This window comes from Neolamprologus brichardi, chromosome 3, assembly GCF_056152115.1.
Source record: "Neolamprologus brichardi isolate AB-2024 chromosome 3, ASM5615211v1, whole genome shotgun sequence".
Taxonomy (NCBI): Eukaryota; Metazoa; Chordata; class Actinopteri; order Cichliformes; family Cichlidae; genus Neolamprologus; species Neolamprologus brichardi.
The window spans coordinates 30,519,978-30,544,765 of NC_142106.1; the positions used below are offsets into that span (position 1 = coordinate 30,519,978).

The 24,788-nt window shown below is 42.7% G+C and overlaps 1 protein-coding gene and 1 long non-coding RNA gene across 2 annotated transcripts; both read left to right on the forward strand.

Annotated features, from left to right (window-relative positions):
- Window positions 1–12,113: 12,113 nt before the first annotated feature.
- Window positions 12,114–14,065, forward strand: LOC148104190 (uncharacterized). The gene is made up of 4 exons (XR_015718651.1): window positions 12,114–12,354; window positions 13,003–13,211; window positions 13,375–13,555; window positions 13,926–14,065. It is a non-coding gene; the product is annotated as an uncharacterized LOC148104190 (long non-coding RNA).
- An 8,235-nt stretch (window positions 14,066–22,300) lies between these two features.
- On the forward strand, window positions 22,301–24,518 carry LOC102799477 (uncharacterized). Its single transcript, XM_087839304.1, has 5 exons — window positions 22,301–22,420; window positions 22,745–23,035; window positions 23,282–23,533; window positions 23,727–23,860; window positions 24,030–24,518. The coding sequence occupies exons 1-5, from the start codon at window positions 22,387–22,389 to the stop codon at window positions 24,267–24,269; spliced, it is 951 nt and encodes a 316-aa protein (XP_087695430.1). The 5' UTR covers window positions 22,301–22,386; the 3' UTR covers window positions 24,270–24,518.
- Window positions 24,519–24,788: the final 270 nt, after the last annotated feature.

Here is a 24,788-nt window from a genome sequence, read left to right on the forward strand (position 1 = left end):
GTGCACAGACTCTCAGAGGAAGCAGCTTTTCAGGGTGAGAAACAAATAGTTCACAGCTTCTCTTGGTGCCCACATACATCTTTATTCTTTAGTGTGTCATCACCACAATGACACATTGTATAAAAATGCAGACAGAAATTAAAGTGAACAATTACACTTTGCATTTGTCTGGATTCCTTTTTAACCCTCTGCTGTGAGCTGATAACATAAAACAAGACATTTGCAACAAAGGAAACTTCAGGCTGAAACCACAGGCTGCGTTTCCTCTTATCTTAGTGGCCCAGTCTATCATTAGATTAAAAAAAACTGCCTGTGAGAGACCGACGGTAACCAACAACAGTGTTTTACACACATGTGGTTATTGCAGGTTGTTCAAAAGAACAAATATGTCAATCATTATTGTGAGGTTTGCTGTGTGATCTGGTATTTCTTTGCAACTCTGAATTTTTTGGAATTTTGTTTCAGTGTTTTAAAACTTGTACATCCATTAGAAATATACAGCACTGTCCATTTGGATATGCTTTTAAGAGATTTGTGCAAATACACAAACATGGGTCACGATTATTTAATAACACTGATATTGTTCCAGCTTTATCAGAGGAAGTTCATTTGCATTTGACAAACAGCTTGTAAGGCAGGCAGACAAAAAGTGATCATGCCAAAGTCAAATCACAGGTCATCTGTCAATGCTGGACTCAGAGACAAACACAATTAATAATTTGTTCAAATCAGCCCAAAATACACAAACCCAAATTTGTGTATTGTGTAAACCCAAAACAAAACATGAGGAAGGCACAGAAAGGCAGAATGTACAGTTACGTTGTAATCTTGGTTCTCTGAATGAGACAGTATGCATCTACTACATTACATATTCCATATGTACCGGGAATTATTTTACTATTAGTCAGGGGAGGTAGAAACTTCTTTAAGTCTTAAAACCAGAGCGATAACCCCTTATTGACTGTACACTCTCTACTGAACTTCTCCACTACGTTGCACATTCTTTATATACAGGGTCACTCTTTAAGAGACCCCAAGAGGAGACAGAACAACCCAATATCTCAAGTAAACAAGCTATTTAAGGAGCTGCCTGCAAGGTGAAGACTGGAACCAAGAAGACCATGCAAGACATAAAAAAATGTAAAAAGAGTATATGCTTTCATTACAAGACTCTAGACTGACTGTGGAGACCAGTTGACTACCCCTGAGACACAATCACCTGGTCTCCAAATGACTGACTGGTTGCTGCATTAAGACAATCTGGAAAACATGAACTCAAACAACAACATATGGAATATGTGACAGAGTGGGAAAATAGTCTTGATTTAATAGAGAACATCAGGAGTAAAAACAAAAGGACAAAGTTAAACAAAAGACAGACAGGAAGTCAAGTTAGAGTCAAGCCATAACTACAAAATAAAACAGGAACTTGAACACTGAACATGGGAGAAAGTGACACAGGAAGATGGAGGGAGGGAACTAATAACTCAAAGGAGACAAAATGTAACCCATCCAGAAGCCTAACATGAACAAAGAGCTCAGTGCACTGACTGATTAACCAAATTTAAACAAACTAAGAACCAAACAAAGAACTTATAATACTTATAAGCTCTTATAAGTATTATAATACTGAGTGAAAGACGCAGGACTACGACACGAGCAAGTAGTGGTCAAAAACAAGTAAAAGCAACAATCAAACTAACACGTCAGCTAATGTTTGAAGGCTTTGATAAAAGCTCTTTGAGAGTTTATCAAAGTCCATTCAGTGTGCACAGTAACAAGCTGCTGAGCAGAGTGGAAGCTGAATAAATGACTAAACTGCACCCTCTGCTGGCTATCAGCTGTAAGCTCAGAAAGAAGTCCAAGTAGGTCCAATAAACACAGTGCCAGCCCAAACTTCAAATTCAGTTGTATGTAATGTAGTGCTGTGGGGCTGGACGGTGTCAGCGCGTTACGAGTTAACCATGCTAACGCATTGATGCCGTGCAGCCCCACGCACAGGGTTATCCGCTGTAACTCGTTAACGGAGATTTGCTGCATTAATGTGGTTATGGTGTTAACATCATTTTAACGAAATTAACGCTGACAGCACTAATTTAATGTTTAACTTTAAGCTATATCAAGATTATCTGGTAAAAAAAAAAAAAAAAATTAAACTATCTGTTTAAATTTGTTTAGACTTAATAAAAAACAATCAGGCCCTTACATAGTGCAGTTAATAAAATACTGACAGTTGCAGAGGTCATGTCTGGTGTATTGATTCAGTCGTAGATCCAAACCTCTACGAATGAATCCAGTTGCGTGAGTTAATCTGGTCGGACTGTCACGCTGAAGCCTGACGAAATTAATGACACATCTGTTTAAAAATCACCAGTAAATCTGCGACACCAGGTAATCAAAGACACTTGTGCAATGGTTGAATGATTACCATTCAACATAGGTGTACACGGGGGTGGGTCACATTAACTGGATTCAGTTCATAAATGTTGTTGGGGATTGATCTTACATTAGTCAGAAGGATGCTGGGTGGCAGGTACGACTGTCTCCTTAGCCTGGTTAGCAGACCTGCCGGGTGTCTCCCTTCTGTTTGCACTCCCTGCATCACCTACACCACATGCCAGGGCCTCAAATGCCTGTGATTATGATCCACAACCTTTCAGAAACGTATACAGTAATTTGTTTGCAACATTTGAGGGTTCACAAATGTGTGAGCCCATTGTAGATTCAAACCTAAATAAATAGTCATTATTAGGCTTACACACAAATTTTAAAGTTTAGCTTCACAAATCTGATCAGTTTCTTTTTCGAAAAGACTCATATAATCACTGAATTGTGTTGAGAGCTGGCAGACAGTAGAGGGCCAGTTTAGTCATTTATTATTTATTTAATGAATTAATCTGGCTGGGCATTAAATAGAATCTTTCTTTTATTCTTTCATTATAGACTTGTTATACTGGTGTAACGCAAAGAATGGACAGTAGGAGGTACTGAAACAATCATAGATGGAGTTTGTCAACTTCCTCAGTGTGTGTTTGTCTCATCGCCCCAAGGACAGCCTGCGTCTTCTTCACCATCATATCTCTGAGCCAACGATACACGAAGCTCAAAGATAAAACGAGGTTTTTTGAAGCCATGAACCTTTTTGAACCACCATGTCAAAAATGTCTTCATTCATTACATTCATGGGTACTGATGGACAAATAAAGCTGGAGTGCTGAAGCTTGTACTGAAAAACGGTTCATTACTCGAAGCTTTCAACACAGTCGTCTTTTGTGACATCTGGTGGCCAAAAAAATGAAGAGCGACTCTAATTTACAAATTAAAATGAACTGCTTCATCATAATTGCCCACTCTACCGAGCTGAGACAACAGCTTCTGTTTAATATCATATGACAGTTCTGTGTAATGTCAACTACCGTTGTGCTGCTTTGAACATGTATTTTGGGGGGGTGAAAAAATAATGTTTTGTCTATTTGATTGATAAACAATATTGATGGATAATTCTTACTTGTTTAAACATGTGACCTGCGTTGTGTTCTGCCTTTGCTTTTTACTTCTTGACATTTGTAAACACAACAGATAAAAACACAAAATACACAACAATATACAACAATATTCTTGTTTTCGCCCTGGGGTAGAATTACTTATGAATAGCTCAAATGAAAATGTAACACATAAGGTTATTCTTGTCACGGCCAGGAGGATCAGCTGGACGCTAATCTGAGGTTTATATCTTTCTCTCTCACTTCCACTCTCTGTCTCCTCTTTTCTGTCACTGGGGTGGAACTCATTGTGGGTTCACGCCCTCGGACAAAGGAAACACCTGAGCCTCATCAAGGTGATCAGCAGACTCATCAGATTACTGTAGAAAACTTTTCTACAGTCACTGGTTCAAACGGACCATCGCTACTCATGAGTGACACCTACTGGCAACAGTGGTTGTTGCACAGCCAAATGAAGCCATGTGTGTCATGTGCTGGTGTGGCAGCCAGAAAGAGGAGCCAAATGCAGGACTATGCAGCCAAACTTTACTCAAAACAAGTTGTATTACCTGGAAAACACCAGACAAAACAAAACGTAAAGCAGAATAAGATTTTCCTCTGTTTAACTAATCTGTAAATAAACCTGTGAAATTTTAACGCCAGCGCATACTGGGGATGACACAGGCACCGATCGGTTTTCTATCACCCATTTGCTGGGAGTAAGGGCGCCCTCCGTTTGCAAGGCGCGCCTGCTGCTTGCGGCACAGAGAGGAGAGGGCGAAGCGGCGGGGGTGTTACAGGCATGGCCCTTTAAGGGTGAAGCCTGATGGGAAATGTATTTTGGAATGTGTGTAGCGGGACTGCCGTGTGTGGGTGGAGAGAGAGAAGAGAAGAAGAAAAGTAACGGTTAGCTACAGAAGAGACGGAAAGGAAATAAATAAAAGGAATATAATAACTCCCTGGACAGCCAGAGTTGTGTCGGCGATGCTCGCTGTGAGTAGACTGTTTCAGCCCACTGTATGCGGTGTTCGTGCCTTGGAGAAGAAATAAAGTTCGGTGAAGCAGTTTCCTACGCCTCCTTCGATCTTTTTGCTAGCGGAGTTGACCTGTATAGTAAGCTGTTGCCGGCTACGAGTCAGTTACGGAACTTTCAAGTAACTGCCAGAGGTTTCCTTACTACGGTTCGGGACCGCGGATCTGGCGCGGTAACACTGGGGGCTCTTTTCCGGGATTAAACTCCGCAAAGCGCCGAGAGAGAGGGAGCGAACTTTTTTTTTTTTTCTTTTTTTTTTTTTTCTCTTTTCCCTCGGACGGCAGAGAAAATGGCGGCGCCGGGAGATGCTGAAGGGGGTGACATGGTAATGTACTTAAGTAAGAGCAGCAACCCATTTTTGTCAGAATCCCCAGAGAGTGGCACAGCTAATGTGGACCGTGCCACTTATGTAAACAATAGAATCCATAGCAGCAACCCCTTCATCACAGACATAGAGTTAACGCCAGCGGCGAGCATAGCAGCAGCCAATATGACAGAGTTTGAGGCTGCATGGCATCTCACCCCGCCACCTTCAGCTCACACCAACCCTTTCTTAACACCAACAGCAAAGCAGAATGCAGTGTGCAGTGAGTTTAAGCAGTTTCAGTGCTCAGACTGCGAAGGCCCTGGTAATACTACATCTACACCGCTTACAGTGGGACGGCATGGCACACATGATCACCTATCTCGGATTGTTACATCTCTGCCATGCAGCCAGCCATTCACCGCCATGAGCTGTACCTGCAATGTCCCTACAAAAACACATTTTACTGAGCCAGCGAAGCTACACATTATGCCAAGTACACCCCAACCTGCACAATACAGCTATGAAATGCCAGCTCAGGGCTATTTTTCCCCAACACCTCGCATGGTAATACCAGCACCAGATGGGGGGTGTGGACTTTGTAAGCATGGCCAGGGTCGCAGTTCAAAACAAGCCACGCCAGGGCCACGCGGCTGTTTTCCTTGTGCAGTGCAAGATGGTGGCTTTGCAGATTGTAATGCTGATGGACAGACGAGGGGCAAGGAGAAAATTCCCACATTACAACCAGACCATTTCGATGGGTCAGGGTCGTGGAAAGACTTTCTCTATCAGTTCGAGACCTGTGCAAAGGCCAACTGCTGGACGGAGAAGACCATGGCTGTCCAACTCAGATTCAGCCTGAGGGGCGCAGCTGGAGCCATAATCCACAAAAACCCTAAATCTGCTCGCTGGAGTTACCAGAGGATTGTGGAGGAGGTGGAGGCTGCCTATGGGCCGTGTTCAGAGCATGCAGCGGCCATTGGCATTGAGCTACGGCAGAGAGTCAGGAAACCAGGTGAGGCCCTGCACACCCTCAGAGATGATATATATGAGAAGGTTTCCATTGTGTATGCCAACCGCTCCGAGCTGGAACAGGACTGTATTGCTGTAGAGATCTTCACTAATGCTTTGGCAGATGCTGAAATGGTCCAGAAATTATTGGAAGAACAACCACACACCCTGGCAAGAGCCTATGAAATCGCCCACAGGTTCGAGACAACGAAAAGGGCCGCCAGGGCAGTCACGCAGCTTATGCAACCAGGGGCACGAGTCTCTGCAGCACAGGGGGCCCGAACAGCTGCATTACGGGAGAATGTTCATATACTAAGTTATGAACCACCGGAGAGAGCTCAAAGACCTATCCAGCGTGGGCGCCAAAGCTGGAGCACATTTAACAAGTCAAGCAGGAGGGAGGCTGTTTGCCATAACTGCTCCGGCATTGGACATCTACAGAGGAACTGCCCCTCTCCTCGCTCACCTGCCCAAAAGCCTGTAAAAGCTGCTAGAGGCCCAGCCCCTGACCCAGGCACAGTGCTCCACAACGGAGGCCAAGAAGTGATGTGTGTCCAGATAGTAATACAGGGACGGGAAATACGGGCCTTACTGGATTCTGGTGCACGGCGGAATGTGCTGCCCCTCCACTATTTTAACACCATCCCCGCAGAGTCAAGACCCCAGGTGCAGGCATCCATTGCTCAGACTCTACAAGGCATTGGTCCAGAGGGATTGGCCGTCCTGGGTGAGGTCATCCTGCCTGTACATGTGGGGAGCGGTGTTCAAAATGTTGACTTTCTTTTGGCCGACATGGCTGAGGGCACTGAAGTTATCCTGGGGCACCCCTTCCTGCAACAATCGTGTGCTTGCTTAGACTATGGCCGCCAAGAGATAACCCTGTTTGATGAAAAGATACCATGCTTTGGCTTGTGCCCTCAACCCCAGGTGCTTGTTGTTAGGGTGGCACGCACTACGGTTTTGGAACCAGGCTGCGAGTATGTGGTCCCTGGGTTTTCCAGCTTCCATTGTGCCGCTCATAAAGACATGATGCTAAGCCCCACAAAGGGCTTTGTGGAGAAGCACCAAGTGCTGGTGGCTCACGCAGTTGTGCAACCTCGTAAACCCTCTAGCATCCCAATCAGAGTCTTTAACCCTGGGGCTACAGCTGTTACCTTAAAGCGGGGTGCCGTGGCAGGGGTTCTTCAGCCGGTGCAGGTCCTGGAGGGGTCGGGGAGTCACCCACCAAGGGTCTTGGCAGCCCTCGAGCTTAATGGTACTCCCCCTGCTTCTGTGCCAAGCCATTTGCATGCCCTTTATGCTGAGAGCAGCCCCGGTTTGACTCACGTTGCCCGCTGCGAACTGGCAGGCCTGCTGAGGTCCTATGGTGATGTCTTCTCCACTGGCCCAAATGACCTTGGTCGCACGGGTGTTGTCCAGCATGACATCCTGACCACGCCAGGGCCACCAGTTAAGCACCCGCCGCGCAGGATGGCAGGGGACAAACAAATAGCGGCAGACCAGCAAGTACAGCAGAGCCTGGAGGCTGGGCTAGCTCAACCTAGCAATAGTGGCTGGGCTGCTCCAATTGTGATGGTGAAGAAGAAAGACCAGAGTCCCAGACTATGTGTGGACTATAGACCACTAAATGAGCGAACCCTTAACCCTTTAAGACCTACCATAGAACCAAGTCCGCCAGAGCTTATATTATATGTTTACATACTGTGGAGCCATTTTTGGGAGCATTTCAAGTTGCTATACATCAATACAACCATTACAGTCTAAATTTTAATAATATGTCTGCATTAAGTGCATAGTGATTACATAAATTGCAAAAAAGTGCAATAAACTACAAAAAAATTGAAAATTGTTTTTGCTTTTTTAACATATATTTCTAGTTAGAGAAATTTAAGAGGCTTATCCCTCAAAACTGTAAATACAAAAAAGTTACACAAAATAGTTTCCCACCACAGGAAATTTATTTTGAGTGTCTTCATAGTTTTATTTTTGAAATACACCAATTTTTATACACTGCAGGAAAAACAAAAATAAATATTATAATGCAAATTTGCAAAAAAGCAGCATATGCATCAAAATAAACTATTTCCAGCAGTGCAATATGAGTCCTAAGCATCCCAGAAACCACACAGAAAGTCATAAAGTCAAACATAACTTTTAAAAACACCAGTATAGGCTCATTGAGGCCCGGACGGTAAAAAACTACATTTCCGCGAAAATGACATCACTTCCGGTTTCGGGCAGGTCATGGTGGACATGCGATAGTTCGTACTGACGTCTATTCCAACGTAGGAAGTGTTACAAACAGCTGATCGGATCGGCAAAGCGTGTTTCTGGAATATTATGTTTTTGTTGCTGCAAGTGCTTTTTATGCAGTTTTTGCAAAGCTATATGTGGAAGGAAACTGTGACCGAGGACAAGCTGATGGCATAAGATGTAAGTACAACTCCTCCGGTTTCATATGCAAAAAAAATTATTGCGCTAGCTCACGTGGTTGCAGAGCTACCGGGATTTAAAAATAGTAATGCAAAACGGAGCGTGCCCGCTCTGACCGGCTTTAAAGGGTTAAAGACGCTTATCCCCTACCACGCATCCAGGACACCCTTGACACGCTTTCCACTGCCAAGTTCTTCAGTACACTAGACCTGACATCAGGGTATTGGCAGGTAGAAATGACCCCCAGAGCCCGAAAAGCAGCTGCATTTTGTACCCGTAAGGGATTGTTCGAGTGGAATGTGATGCCGTTTGGACTGTGCAATGCACCGGCCACATTCCAAAGGCTTATGGACAGAGTCCTGGCTGGGCTGCAGTGGGAGACGTGCTTAGTGTACCTAGATGACATCATTGTCCTGGGTCAGGATAGCACCCAGATGCTGGAGCGGCTCGAGCAAGTGTTCATCAGATTGCGTGGAGCCAACCTAAAACTGAAGCCATCTAAATGCTGCCTGTTTCGGGAGCAGGTGGCCTATCTGGGCCATATCATCTCTGCTGGAGGTATTTCCACAGACCCCCAGAAAGTTCAGCAGGTGACGGACTGGCCTACACCGCGGACCGTCACAGAAGTGCGCCAGTTTGTTGGCTTAGCCTCATACTACCGCCGGTTCGTGGAGGACTTTGCCACAATAGCCAAACCCCTCCATGAACTCACTAAGAAGTATGCCCGTTTTAACTGGACTGTTGAGTGCCAGGAAGCATTCCAGGAATTAAAAAAACGGCTTACAGCTGCCCCTGTCCTGGGTTACCCACTGGACCAGGGTGACTTGTTCCTTGACACTGATGCCAGCGATTGTGGGATCGGAGCAATTCTCTCCCAAGTGCAAGGGGGCGAGGAGCGGGTCTTGGCTTATGGGAGCAGGCGGCTGTCAGCTACCGAACAAAACTATTGTACGACCAGGCGAGAGCTTCTGGCGGTTGTGGCGTTCACTTCCCACTTCAGACAGTACCTGCTGGGTAGGCCATTCACTGTCCGGACTGACCATAGCAGCCTCCGCTGGCTGACCAGGCTAAGGGAGCCCGAGGGCCAGCTGGCCCGCTGGTTGGAGAAGCTGGCAGAATATAACTTCCAGGTGCTGCACCGACCTGGGAAAAACCACCAGAATGCGGATGCGCTTTCCAGGAGACCCTGCCGTGCTTCATGCCCGTGCACACTCCCCGAGCCCACCACCAACAGCGGCCGGTTCGAGCATAAAGGTGTGCAGTGTAACTTAGAGGACTGTTGCACCAGCATAACCCCCCCAGGACAGCCCCCAGTGGGGGTAGTGGGGCCTGACGGTACCAGTGGGAAAAGCCGGGTAGCAGGACCAGAGTGTGCACCCGTAGCAGCAGTGGACTGTTGTTCCGATAGTAGCCACGACACCCGCCCAAATATCCACCGGGTGGATGAGTCACATCACACTAGCTTGTTCAGTGGCTGGACCCCAGAACAGCTCGTGGCTAGCCAGAAGAACGACGTGGATATAGGCCCAGTTTGGGAATGGAAGGAAAAAGGGGGAGGTCGGCCAGTCTGGGCCGATGTAGCAGCATGCAGCCCCGCAACCAAAGCCTACTGGGCGCAGTGGAAAAGACTGTACCTAAAAGATGGAGTACTGGTGAGGAAATTCCACTGTACAGAAAGTAATGTGTTTTTCCCCAAAATCCTTCTGCCTCAAGCCTATCGTTACTCCGTAATGCAGCAGATGCACGATGGCCCGGTGGGCGGCCACTTTGGGGCAGAAAGGACCCTGGCACGCCTGAAGAACAGGTACTACTGGTACAACATGAAAGATGATGTGACCCTGTGGTGCCGCACTTGCACCAGTTGTGCTGAAAGGGCACGGCCCCTAAAAACCCCCCAGGCAGCGATGGGCACAGTACGTGTTGGCGCCCCCATGGAGAGGATTGCAGTCGATCTGATGGGACCGTTGAACGAAACAGAGAGGCATAACCGGTTCATATTGGTGGTACAAGACTATTTCAGCAAGTGGGTGGAGGCTTATCCAGTCCCCGATGGACAAGCACCCACGGTGGCAGAAAAGGTTGTTGCGGAGTGGGTGTGTAGATATGGAGCCCCACAGTCTCTGCATAGTGACCAGGGCACCAACTTTGAGTCAGCTGTGTTCCAGGGGATGTGCGAACTGTTCGGAATCAAAAAGACGCGCACCACGCCGTTTCATCCACAGTCTGATGGCCAGGTAGAGCGTTTTAATGCTACCCTTCAGAAGGCCTTAGCCACCACCGCGGAGCGCTGCCACTGGGACTGGGATATAATGATCCCATATGCTGTCATGGCTTATCGGGCAACTAAACACAGCTCCACAGGACTGACCCCAAACATGATGCTTCTGGGGCGAGAGATAACCGAGCCTATTGACCTGGTCGCGGGTCTGCCAGCCGACGACACCCCCAACTGCACTGCACCACAGTATGTGGTGCAACTCAGGGAAAGGCTGGAGCTCTCCCACCAACTGGCACAGGAGGCTCTTGGGAAATCTGTTGAGCGTGCTAAGAAACAGTACGATAAGAATGTCTGCCAAGTTCAGTATCAAGTCGGCGCTGCAGTATGGCATCTGATCAAAGGGACCAAGAGAGTGCGGCATAAGGTTCGCAAGTTTTTGCCTTCCTATGAGGGCCCCTACTTCGTAGTGGGTCTGCTGGATGATTTGGTCTACTGCATTAAAAAGGGGCCCCGAGCAAAGGCTAAAGTGGTTCATCACGACAGACTCAAGCCTTATCACTCAAGAACGCCGCTGGACAACAGCTGGGTCTTCCAAGACTCCGACCAGGCAGCACCTATCGAGGTGCCTCCTCCAGCGCTCGACGAAAGCGATTCTGACATGGATTTCGGTCCCCTCGACTTGTGGGAGGCCCCATCTGGGGCAGATCAACCAGATACTGGTGCTTCCCTGAGAACTGGCTCTCCGCCACCCGCTCTAGGAGACTGTAGCGGGTTGCCAGCCAGCCCTGCTCAGCCTTACGTGGATGAGGCTGAAGGACCAGGACATCGCCCTTCCTTCAGGTCCACACCCTGTTCCAGACCACGGCGTGTGCGGCGGGCGCCGGACATGTTTGGTGACTGGGTCAGTCACTAGGCTAGTATGTCCAAACTGAGTCGGGGTGTAGGCGGATCGCTGCCCTGCTCAGTCGTTTGAAAAAAGAAAAATGTAAAAAAAAAAAAAAAAAAAAAAAAAAAATTTGTTCATGTTGCATATGCTAAGTGATATGACTGTTGTAGATTGAGTTGTTACGGGGGGCTATTCTTACGTGTACTGTTGGGCTTGTTTGTCTTGCTGTTTGCTGGTAATATGGCTGTCGACGGGCTGCAAGTTATTGTTTGAACTGTTTATACTAATGAAGCAAAGCTGGATATAGGGCCAAATGGTGTAAGACAGGGGCAAACATTCAGCTGTAGTGCCTTAATGTCGTAGCGCATCTTGAACAATATGGGCACCACCTCTGAACGCTCATGGGATTGATGTAATTGATGTTGTGTGTTTTTTTTTTCTTTCTTTGTGAATACTGTATATGTGAAGGACGGGATATGGACATTGACTTGCACCCTCCTCAAAGTGAACCTTGTACATTCTATGTTTTTTTTTGTGTGCAAGATATGGACAGTTGTCTACTTCAAGATTGTTCCCTCCTAAGGTTAGCCATTTATGGACTGGGGGCATGACTGCTGTCCCGCATAGAATGCTGTATGTTTCCTCGTTAATGGGGGGTTCATGTGCTGGAATGATGTTAAGGGTTTAATTCCCAGATAGCAAGGAAACATTGAACAGATGTTGATTTTCCATCTGAACCATCAGAATCGTCAGGGTTGAAATGTCAACACAAATCCAATGTTGAAACAACACTGAAATACTGATGAAACCGCTTACAGCTGCTACCACTTGGACTATTCCATAGCCCCCCCTCTCACAGTGGTACATCCCTTCAGGTAACCATTGTCTTGTACAGTAGAGCGGGACATTAGATTTACTCTCAGCGGAATTGACCGGAGAAGGCATCAGTTCATGCACTGCACTGGCCTGCACCACGATTAATATAAGGTAAGAATGAATGACTTTTGTTCTATTCGTTATTTCCACGGTTGCATTTGAATAACAGTAAAAAAACAAACAAACTTGTTAATGTAAAGTTTCGGACAAAATGTGGGAGCCCGAAATTGTGTCTACTTTCATCTTACAATCCGGCAACAAATAAATTGCACTGCGAACAAAGTCAACAAAGAAAACATTTTCGTTTCATACTTTTCCGTTATATTCCCTTACAAAGCTAGCTTAACGCTTCGAGGGTTCCTTTGTTCTTGCCGTCGCCTCGGCGCTTGACCCAGACTTTCGCTCTGTAGTTGCTTTTTAGCATAGTACTACAAAAAATTGTAAATCTGTGATATATGATTGATAAACGTAAAGGTAACTGTATAAATGTGTTCAATGACTTTGTTACTTTTAATGATTGGAGAGCACCCGCTTCGATTCGCACTCAATTCAAACTTTACGTTGCACGCTCACCTAACTTTACGTTGCACGCTCACCTAACTTTACGTTGCACGCTCACCTAACTTTACGATGCACGCTCACCTACCTTGCGTTTGCACCTTTTGTCCACACGTAAACTGCGTTTTATTATTTATATATTAGTTTTTCGCCTCTCACTGCTTAAGCCATTAATCTTTCTGGAATTGTTTTTTTAAACAGATGCGACCTCACAAAAGATATTAGCTATGCTGTCAGACCTGACGACAGCTGTTAACGAACTCCGTGAGGAGGTCAGAGCCATCCGCCATCCCTGCTGCAATGAATCGGTAGATGCTGGGGTATTGCCTCTGGATTTGCCCTTGCACAACATTGAGGAGCTAAACAATGCAGAGGCAGCTTTTCAATCATAAGAGGCAAATAAGGCAATGGTAAGTATATAAAGGTTATGTACACTTTGTAACTATAAAGTGTAATAGCTGTCAGATGTGATTTAAATACATAACAACGGCCTGTTGATTAAACACACAAGCACTTGCATACACATTTAAGACATGAGACACGCTAATTCCATCTCTTAAAATGTGTCTATAGGTGAGACGCTTTGCCTTGATTGGAGGGACCACACTGGAGGTGCGAGTCCGCCGTGTAATGGCTTATGCCATTACAAACGAGCTGGCCTCGGTACTCAACTGGGCAGGGAAAAAAACCAAGGACCAGACAAAGCAAAAAATGGCATTTAAAGATACAGCGCTCTGCAAATGCATATATGGTGGTAAGTTTTACAGTTTTTTTGCTATATTACTTTGTCTTTCTTAATAACAAGACTTTCATGTCCGGTTAATCTGGAGATGGAGTCTTTGGTCTTTGGCTTGTTTAGTCCTCGAGTTGTAGTTGTACAGCCCGAGGACCCCATGTTTATTTTGTTTTAAAGGATACACGGCACACCATGCTAAGACTTATCACTTTTTCCGCTCATAGCTCTTTGGGGATCAAATGCAGCAGTTTGCAGATTTACGCCTGGTGACTTTCATGTTTATCAGCCTAGGAGTTTACATACTTTCTCCCCGCTGAAGACAGTTAACAAGAGCTTATTCATGTGCTCTAATTCACTTTTTTTGTTTGTGTGTGTATTTTTTTCCTAGATGGCCTGACGCAGCAGTTAGGGGCAAACTCTATGTCCAAGTTTGTCTTTGCACAAGCAGTGCAGAAATGGCTCCGATACGCCCCAGATCGTATGGGTATGGGTGGTGCAGGACGCACATCATGCATCCCCATCCCAGAGTAAAACATTACAAACTTCTGTGAAACATATAAATGTAAATAGGAAACTGTCTTTTAATAAAGTATTTAGCAAACGAAACATGCCTATTGACCTTTTTTTGTTTATTTTTTTTCTCTGTTACATCACATGCAATGCTTTCTTATTTTAGGATATTAATATTGACATGATACATTGTGAGACATTTGTTGTTGTTTTATTTTTTATAAAGGGTGTCCAATTTGAGGAATAAGTACAATTATGTGTTTAGGTGGTTTAAGTATTGATGGAAACATGCAGTAGTTTAGTATTGGTTAAAATACCTATAAAGAAAGGTCGATTTCCAGTCATGATTTAACTGTTGTTTTAATAAAAAGCAACTGTGCGAAAGAGGTGGAAAATCAACACCATAGCTCAACAGTGTTTCAATATCAGAATCTGACATTGTTTCAATGTCAGGTTTCAACATTGATTAAACATCAAAACCTGACGTTGTTTCAACATTAAAAAAGGGTGCAAGAGTGACGTTAGGTCAACGTCACACTTCAACGTTGATTCAATGACGTCACCTGATATTGACTCAACGTTGTTTCAATGTTTCCTTGCTATCTGGCTTATCATCCAGAGTGGGGGTAGTGTTACAGGCATGGCCCTTTAAGGGTGAAGCCTGATGGGAAATGTATTTTGGAATGTGTGTAGCGGGACTGCCGTGTGTGGGTGGAGAGAGAGAAGAGAAGAAGAAAAGTAACGGTTAGCTACAGAAGAGACGGAAAGGAAATAAATAAAAGGAATATAATAACTCCCTGGACAGCCAGAGTTGTGTCGGCGATGCTCGCTGTGAGTAGACTGTTTCAGCCCACTGTATGCGGTGTTCGTGCCTTGGAGAAGAAATAAAGTTCGGTGAAGCAGTTTCCTACGCCTCCTTCGATCTTTTTGCTAGCGGAGTTGACCTGTATAGTAAGCTGTTGCCGGCTACGAGTCAGTTACGGAACTTTCAAGTAACTGCCAGAGGTTTCCTTACTACGGTTCGGGACCGCGGATCTGGCGCGGTAACAGGGGGATTCTCTGGCTGGATGGAGCAGCATCTAATAACCAACTTGCAAAATAAAACAAAATAAAAACAAAACAACAAAGACAAAAACAGCAGACATTATGATACAGACTTATAATTTGCACCAATGTTTTTCCTCGGTGCGCCTGCTCGCTGCTGAAGTCAAAGTAAACTTTATTGTCATCTCCGCTACAGTCAAGTATATAGAGAGACGAGACGACAAAGCTCCAGTTACATCAGTGCAAGTAAACAAACAATAAATACAAGAAGAGTAAGAAAATAAATATACACTTTAGGACCAGAGGTAAAGGGATCAATAACAATTTAAAATTTATAATTTACAGTTTGATGATTTAAAGTCTCACACACAACCCGTCGAAAGGGGAGGGAGTGGACTCATGTGTTTCCAGGATTCATTCAATCTAATCCTGAGCAAAAACACTCATCACAACCATTCTCTGCGATAGTCAGAGTTACTGTTTTTGTCGTAGTGGCAAAGAGTCATTGTTCAAAGGACCATGTTCTCCATCAGGTGAGCCGCATTTACTAAACAACAGTTACACTGATTTATGTGATCACAGTGTTGTATTAGTATAGTCATTATTGATGTAAAAGTATTTCTGCTTTGTTTCACCTTTATGTCAAATATCAGCACAGACAGCTGCTGATCTGTTCATGCAAAGCCAGCTGTGGGAGGCAACGCCACAACATGAACCTCAAGTTGTTATAATGTTTATCCAGGCCTAAATGAATGAGATTACTTTTAGATGGTTTTTGATGTGGATCAGTGGCTGGACTAACACAGAGTCATTCGCATTTTTCACTTAATGCAAGAGAAAAAACAATCATCATGTATCAAGATTTAAACCTTGTCAACACAAACATTAAGGTCTGTTGTTTTGGAGTTTGTTATATTTTTCTTTGTTTGCTGTTTGCATTTTCACTTTTTCACTTTGTATCAATGAAATTATTGAAACATGTATTAATAATTATTATGTTTATTTCTTATTTGCCTCAGTTTAAACATCCAGTTGATCATTTCCTGTTTAGTATCACAACAAGTCTTGAAAAACCACCAAAAGTGAGACGTGCATCACCCAGTGTTGTTAAGCAGTATTGCATTTATACTGTGAGTGTTGCGACACACATCTGTTTTTAACCATATAAAGCAAACTCCTGCGAGAGCTGACGTCAGTGCAACAAGTGTAAAAACTGTTGTTTAGTACTCAGATCTGTTTACATCATTGTACTATAACACATGTGAAAGAAAATAAGATAACACAACTTTTCTAGGAGCATTTTACTCAGGCTCAGAATGTGTAAAAAATTATTTCAGCTCTCATTCTAACAACTAGACACGGTTCAGTTAAAAGTAGAAGAAAGGAGCTCAAAAGCAGATGGCCTCACACTGTTAATATTCAGTGGTGTGTTGCTGTTCTGAGAATGCTTGACCACACGCATACATGGAAAGCTTGGGGCAGGGAGTAGGAGCAACACAACAGACATCAGTGAGACATTTATTTGTTTCAGCAGTAATTCAGTTCATTACAGTGTTTGAAATAAACTTAATGATTGAATGGTTGCTGAATTTTTCACTGCATGTGTGTAAAAGACTGTTTTAGTCACACCACTAAGGCCTCGTGGTTTTTGTCTGGCTCCACCACAAAAACAGGAAACGCAGCCTGTGGGTGTAGCATGAAGTCGTCCATTTAACTGATGTCTATTTTATGTTATCAGCACATTAGCAGAGAGTTAATAAGAAATTAACGATGAAGATCACAGTGGGAATTTGACTTGCATGATACATGTTTATATCACCAGCCCTCACTGGAATTTTAGCAATAATTATCATTGTGACAATTAAGTATGCATGACACTGTGTCAAAACAGATAAAATAAAAGTCACTGTGGTGATGACACATGCTGGACTAAAAAAAACTGTGAAGCTGTGAAAAACTTGTTTTTCACTCTGAAAAGCAACTGCCTTCAGTGTTTGCACTTTAAGACAGTTTTCTTTAAATACTCTGTCAATATTTCTGTGTGGTATAATTCTGCAGGCTTATCTGTATCATCTCTGTACTTTAAATAGAGGCCAAGGCAGTGCAGACAGCAGTTAACGAACTATCGGAGCTGCACAAAAGTATGATCAATAAAGGAATGCATTAGAAGTACATCAAGCTGCCCATACCTGAGGCTTTGGAAACGGCCAAGCAAAGACTCACAGCTTTGGTCAGTTGAAGAGGTATACAAGAGAGATAGAAGCTAGGAGAATAAACCAGCTGTACTCCTGATGTACATCCACGGTGTGCCCTCAGGGGCATGCGAACAATATGGGAACAGTCCCACTAAGACTGGAGTTGGAGCAATACTGGAGGAGCATCTGGGAGAAGGGTGCAACACATAGCAATGCTCAATACAAGTGGATCTAAGAGAAGACCAACCTCCCTGAACAAGAGCCAGTAAGCATCACAGTGGCAGACATCAGACTCCCCATCCAACTACCTATCCTTTCCAACAATAACTAATTTTTTTTTCTATAAGCTACATGAGCGCACAACGAAGGCAATGGACGGGGCAGTCGCATTAAGAGATTTGATAGAACAATCTAGTGTCAGTAGTGAAAATGAACAAATGGGCTGCTGTCACTGCTTGTACAGCTGGTGCACAGCAGCCCATTAAGCCTGCCCATCGGTCCAAAATTGCATCAAACCACTGGGGAATATGCCCACAGTGCTAGATTACTAGTGCAGCCCCAGTGTCCCGAACATGTGACTGCAGAACTCACAGTAGTTTTAGTTTAGTTTCAAGTTACATCTGCACTCCATGAATCTGTCTGTCTGCATATTGACTCAGCAAAGAAAAGAATTTCCATAATAATGTGTTCTTTATTAATTCAATAGGAAATTAGACCTCTGTAGAGATGATAACTTGCTCAGTTGTACCTCAGAGCATCCGTTTGGTGGATTTGAACCCCCACCTTTCTGACCATGGGGCAAACACACTTCCTACTGAGCTATCTCTGCCCCTTACCTGGGACCAACTAAAAGTATATTGAAGTGTAGAAGTAGGAGTGTGACAAAGGAGGGTGAGATGACATCTGTATCACCATGAATATTAATGAATATTTCAAAACACTGGCTCAGAAGATGACTCTCAGTCTGCAGAAGAAGAAAACTCCAGCAGGATCCACAGGACACGACAACAAAGACAAAACTATGACCTGCAAAGTGTATCAGTCACTAAGCAACAGAGCACCTTTGTATATCACAGAGAAAAGTAGGAACACAAAACAGGAAGAAGCTTAAATGTTTGCAGTGGACAGGAAATGTGAACACGTCACATGACTGCTGTGGTCAAAGCTGTTTGAGATTGGTGTAAACGGGAAGGAAGCACAGAGAGGTGATAGAAGGAGGAGCTGAATATAAACTCTGGTCTTATCTACATTAAGTGCAGCTTCTCTTTGTTCTGCATTTATTGCAAAGTCGAACACTTTGAGATTAGATGCAGATCAGCGTGCAGGGCTGGACGTGAGGATGGGGCACTCTTTGCTCTGTTTGCTGGGGTTATCCTGTGAGTACAATACACACCTTTACTGTTTGAATGGCAGTGATGAAGGAAAATGTTTCTCACTGGTGATAATTACAGTGTATCACTGCTTTAACCTGTTTACCTGACAACTTCAACACTAGTGCTGGGCGGATAGATCCAAATATCAATTGCATCAATACCAAGCCGGTATCAGTATCAGATTGATACTAGCCTGATTCTTTAAGTTCCGCTTTTGTTTGCAATGCAGTGGTGTTGGCAAAGAAGCAGCCAGGTCGCTAGACTCGCCACTCCTGTGTCAGTGCAGAGCAGGCACACTTTGCTCCCCCACCCTCCTCAAGTATAAATAATATGTAAAAGACTTAACCCCTAAAGTGTCTAAGTTACGTCACGTGACTTAGACGCTGATTAACACTTCTGTAAACTGGCATACAGCCAGTAATAGTAACACATACATTCGATGATAAGCAATAACTGTGCCATCTGAAGATTTACCTTTAAAAAGCCAAAGTTTATATATTTATTGTGATTTTGTCAGTTGTATAATGTCTGATGATGTTTCATTTATTATTTCAGTGCTCAGTACAGTCAGACATGGAAACACTGAAGGTGAGAAACTGTTTTTTCTTCCATTTATTTATATTTAGCATCTCCCGTGTTGCTCTAAATGACGTCCTCTGTGTTATATTTTGTATCATAAACCAAACATTTCATTGAGATTATTGGTTAAAATGTTAATATAGCCAAGCGTGTGAGCACTCAAGCACACACCCACGATACGAACTGTATATTTACTGAAGAGCTGTGGCTTCATACATGTGGATTTTCTTTTCATGTTTATCTGATCTGAAAATATCAACAGTGTGTGTAGTGCAGATTATCTCACTGAGTTATGCTGTTGTCATATATGCTGGATTACACATTAATCTGGCATAATATTGTAAACATTCTCAGGTAAATTCAATAACACTGAATATTTCTTTATCATGGCACCTGTTAGTGAGTGGAATATATTGGGGGAAAAGTGAACATTTTATTCTCAAAGTTAAGTTAAGTCCAAAACTGTGATGGCTAGATGACTGGGTCATAGCATCTCTAAAATTACAGCTCTTGTGGGGTGTTCTCAGTCTGCAGTTGTCAGTGTCGATCAAAATTGGTCTGCAGAGGGAACAGTGGTGAAGCAGTGACAGGGTCATGGACCGCCAAGGCTCACTGATGCACAACTGGAGTGAAGGCTGGCCTGGCTGGTCTAATCCAACAGACAAGTTACTGTAGCTCAAGTTATTGAAAAAGTTCATGCTGGTTCTGATAGAAAGGTGTCCGAATACACAGAGCATCACAGTTTGTTGAGTATGGGACTGCATAGCTGCAGACCAGTCAGGGTTCCCATGCTGACCTCTGCTCACTACAGAAACCACCACCAACGCTCCAGTGAGCATCAGAACTGGACCACAGAGTAATGAATGAAAGTGGCCGGGTTTGATAAATCACATTTTCTTTTACATTATGTGGATAGCCAGGTGCTTGTGCGTTGTTTACTTGGGAAACACCAGGCACCAAGATCCACTATGGAAAGAAAGCAAACTGGCAGAGGCAGTGTGATGTTTTGGGCAATGGGACCTTAGATTCTGCCATCCATGGACGTGAATGTTACTTTTACCACCTACTTAATCAAACCCTGATGGCTGCGGCCACTTTCAGCAGCACAATCTGTCCTGCCATAAAACAAAAAATGATCTCGGGACAGTTCGAGGAGAACAACAATGAGTTTGAGGTGTTGACTTGGCCTCCAAATTCCCCAGATGTCATTCCAATCAAACATCTGTGTGATGTGCTGGTCTGAACAATTGACACCCCACCTCACAACTTACTGGACCTGACCTGTGAAGTGTAGTACTCTGCTGACTTTCAATACAACAGCAGCAGGTGAATCAGACAGAGTATTCATGACCTCTGGTGGGGGCATCTGTAACTGCAGGTGACTTACAAAAAGGGACAAATTCACCCACAAAAGAAAGTGATCCAGTCATCACTCAGGAATGTCGCAGGTTTTAACATTTAATCTGGATTAAAACTGCTCAGAATCTCAAAAAGTTTGTAGAAAATTCATTGTGAAAAAAAGTGAATGATGTGACCTCATCTTTCCTCCATAACGAAGAATCATTTTTAAACATTTGCAGTGTTTGTGACCTTTGATTGTCTCTGAAAATTGTAGATTTTTCAGTGAAAATTTTACATTTAGAAACAAACACACAAAGCAGTCATACACTGATGATACGAGAGAAGTAACGCTCAATACAGACACAAGAAACAACTGACTATCAAAATAAAACAGGAAATGAGAATTAAAAACTAAACAGTTAAACAGCCACAACAATAAAGTTAACAAAGGGAAACTGACACATGAGCAGGAAACACTGAGGTAACAAATGAAGAACAATACCAAAACTACAACAAAAACTATATACAATCCATCTGCAGGGAATCAAGTTTCAAAATAAAATGGTACTTGTGTCAAACAGTTGAGCTCTGTGCACTAAATAAATCCTAAAATAATATTTGAGCTTTTTTTAAAGATTGTTGCAGAACAAAACAACATGTATTCACATAATTATCATAAATGTCACCCAGAAATGTTTATGTTTTTCTGTTTAGTTTAAATTTTTTCCTTGTGTGTCCTAAATTGTTCTAAATTGTTTCCAACAGAATCGTAGTGAATCTTCTTACTACCTGGCCTCAGATACTCACTGGTGAGACAATCATCTCTAATATATGAGATACAAGGTGGTGAAGGCAAAGGGTTTGAAATACAAACGGGCACCACCCAACACAAACAACCTTCAAACATCTGGTGAATACAGGATCATCTGACTCCATCCATCTCCATCCCTATCATCCTCTTCTGTCACACCAACCCTCTGTATGTGCTTCTTCACTACATCCATGAATCTTCTCTGTGGTCCTTTTCTTCCTCCTGCCTAACAGCTCCCTCTTCAACATCCTTTGTTATCGACTATCCCTCCTCTGCACATGTCCAAACCATCTCAGCCTTGTGTCTCTGACTTTGTTTTCAAACAGCTCAACCTGAGCCGTCCCTCTGATGGACTCATTTCTAATCCTGTCCATTCTACTCAGACTCCCAGTGAAAATCTTCAGCTCAGCCTCCTGCCTTTTTGTAAGTGCCATTGTCTGCAAACCATATAGCTGTAGTGATCGTCACCTCTCTTCTCAACTTCGCTTCAACAACCCATAGTTTCCCATAGTTATTCCCTGTCCTTTATTTTTTCTATCTCAGTACCTCAACAGATATGTCATCTGGGTCTGCCTTTCCACTCTTCATCCTAAATGCTCCCTCAGTGTGGAAACTATTTACTGCTTTAATCAAATGAACAGTCTTAATGTTTCTGTACTACACCCAGCATGCTAACATCCAATCACACACACAAAGGTCTACCCTAATATCCTCTTTACCTTTTGTATTTGAATCATAACATCATGAATGAACAGAAAAACCCGATCATCATTAATTACTTGAAGTGTAGTTTAGCTGCATTTGGGAGATTTTTTTTTCTTTCTCTGAACCAGCAGATGGTGTATCGCTCGCTGAGCTTTGAAGGATTTCTTTTTCTATCTGTCACCTGCCATATTTGTTGCATTCATAGCTGCCTACACCAGAGAAACCAGGCACAGCAGATTTCCTGTTGAGGAATTCCACTTTTCTTCCATTCAAAACTCTGATGGATTAAAAATGATTCTGCTTCTGAGTTTTTGGATTGTCACAGGTAAGGTGAATATAATAGCTTTTTATTAGCTAATTTCAACCTTAATCTATTTATTATTTATTTGAATCACTTTTTTTAAGATATGTATCAGAGATTTCATTAGGAAAATAACTGTCAATGTGATGATTAAAGCAAAGTTTAATAAGTGAAATGAAATGTTTGGGTTTTTCTTTTGATGATGTAATAAAAATAATTACTCTCAGCCTAATGTGGCAAAACAAAAGATATCAAAGTGATTTCCTTTATCGTACACCTGCTTCAATATATATATTGTGTGTATATTGTGATTTTAAGATGGAATAATGTGTTTTAATGTGTTTTAAGGTCTCATGGCAGAGGACCCAACAGCGACATATTATCGACTGAAAAACAGCTCAGTGTGTCTGAATGTCAGGAAACCGCCACCATATAAACGTGGTGAATGGAAATTTAACACAATAATTATTGTTGATGGTACAGAAATCAATCCAATATACAAAGACAGAGTGGTTTATACTGCTGGGAACCTCTCCCTGTGTATTAATAACTTGGCTGATACAGACACTGGCATATATGAAGTCTCAATCAGCCAAAACTTTATTCTAATGTCAGAGAAACATCAAGTCATTGTTCAAGGTAAGATATAAGCAGAACTTTGTCTTTAGCCTGTGCATGAATCTATTTTACATATTATATTTTTCTGGATTTAGTAGCATTTACCTTACAGTCAGCTTTTACATTTCCTTGTGACTGAAAGAAAAACAGAATCAGTTCTTGTCTTTAACCACAACATCATATATCCTACAATTTTATAATTCAGTTCATTGTTAGTTCTCTTTTTGCATTAAATCATTAATTTATCTGTTTGGCTCCATGTCACAGATGTGGTTCCCAGACCTGTCATTATAATGTCAAAGCTTGGCTCCAACCAGTCTGCTGGACTCTGCAGTATCACAGTAAACTGCTCCATCCAGGATTATTGGCTTTGGTCTGTTTGTGATGAAGACGGCTGCAGAACATCCCAGAAATCATTCAGTGAGGTCAACATCACCATCTTCACTGAGAACAGAGCTGTGGTCTGCAGAGGCAACAACCATGTTAGCACAAATAAAGCTTCTGAAAAGTTAACACTGTGTAAGTATTAAATATTACATTTAAATAACAGGCTTCTGATTTTATTTTTGACAAATAAATTGAATATTTTCTTCTATCTTTCCCTGTAATTTAAACTATTCGATTTTTTTATTTGTTATCATAAAAGTCATTTTATTTTTATGTCTGAAAAGAAAAAAAAATACTCATTGAAACTATGTTTTCAAATCTGCAGGTTTTATATCTAATAAAGATGAAGAGAAATCACAACAACTCATACTAAAAGGAATACTTATTCCTGTTTCTATATTAATTATCCTCGGAGCATTTTCCTTCTGTTTAATTAAAACAAAATACATATCCTACCAGGTAAGATGTATTTGGTAACAGATATTTATCATATAACCTGCTCATTCCTAGAATTAGGAAGGTTATTTCTGGTACATCTGATAATATGACTGAATACATATTTTTACTTCATTATTTCCATGCACAAGCATCTAATGTTCAGGTCATAAGAACACTGCCATTATCTCAGTCTAGAGTCTCATCTTCCAATGATCCTGGCCCTGTTTATGAGAGCGTGGACATCTTTCAGTCCAACCAGACCAGCAGCCCAAGAGAGGAAATGATCTCCATGGAAAGCCACAAAGCAGATACCATCTACGCCTGTCCAGAAGTGACGGTCTGCTCTGGCAACAACACACAAAGTGCCACCATGGAGAAGGCACAGGCCTCCAAACAGATTGACTCAGTTTACAGCATGTTGCAGAATTAAATTAAATTAATTATTTAATGGTGTATTTAATTAATTCATTTTGGCACAGTTGACTCCTTCAGCTCTCACCATGAAATAATTTTATCTGTCAACCTCACCCATCAAACCCAGGGGGCGTTGTTAACGCTGATCGAGTCAAAACCATTGCTTTGGCCTGGTGACCATTTTTTTTAGTTTCTGCACACCAACAACCGGCATGTGGAAACTAACAGAACTGTACTTTGAAAAACCCTGTTTGTGTGTCACCAGATACAGTTTTAATGTTTTTTAGCCGAGAATGTGTTGGTTCAATCTTCTGATTTCATTGTTTAGTGATAAATTTCAAGTGAAAGTTTCTGTTTATTTTATTTTTCAAAAAATAACAGTTATTCAGAAACAATTATAACCTGTTATTGTAATGTACATACCAAAGCCATATTAAAATGACTCTGCGCCAACATGACCAAGGTGAATGTAAGTCACATTTTAATGCTATCGTGTTTATAGAGAGAACACACACTACAAAAAAAACCATTTGTT

Coding starts and splice junctions, on each gene's coding strand:
- LOC102799477 (XM_087839304.1), top strand. CDS start 22,387: ATGATTCTGCTTCTGAGTTTTTGGATTGTCACAG. Junction 22,421..22,744: donor GAGTTTTTGGATTGTCACAG/GTAAGGTGAATA, acceptor ATGTGTTTTAAG/GTCTCATGGCAGAGGACCCA. Junction 23,861..24,029: donor CAAAATACATATCCTACCAG/GTAAGATGTATT, acceptor CCATTATCTCAG/TCTAGAGTCTCATCTTCCAA.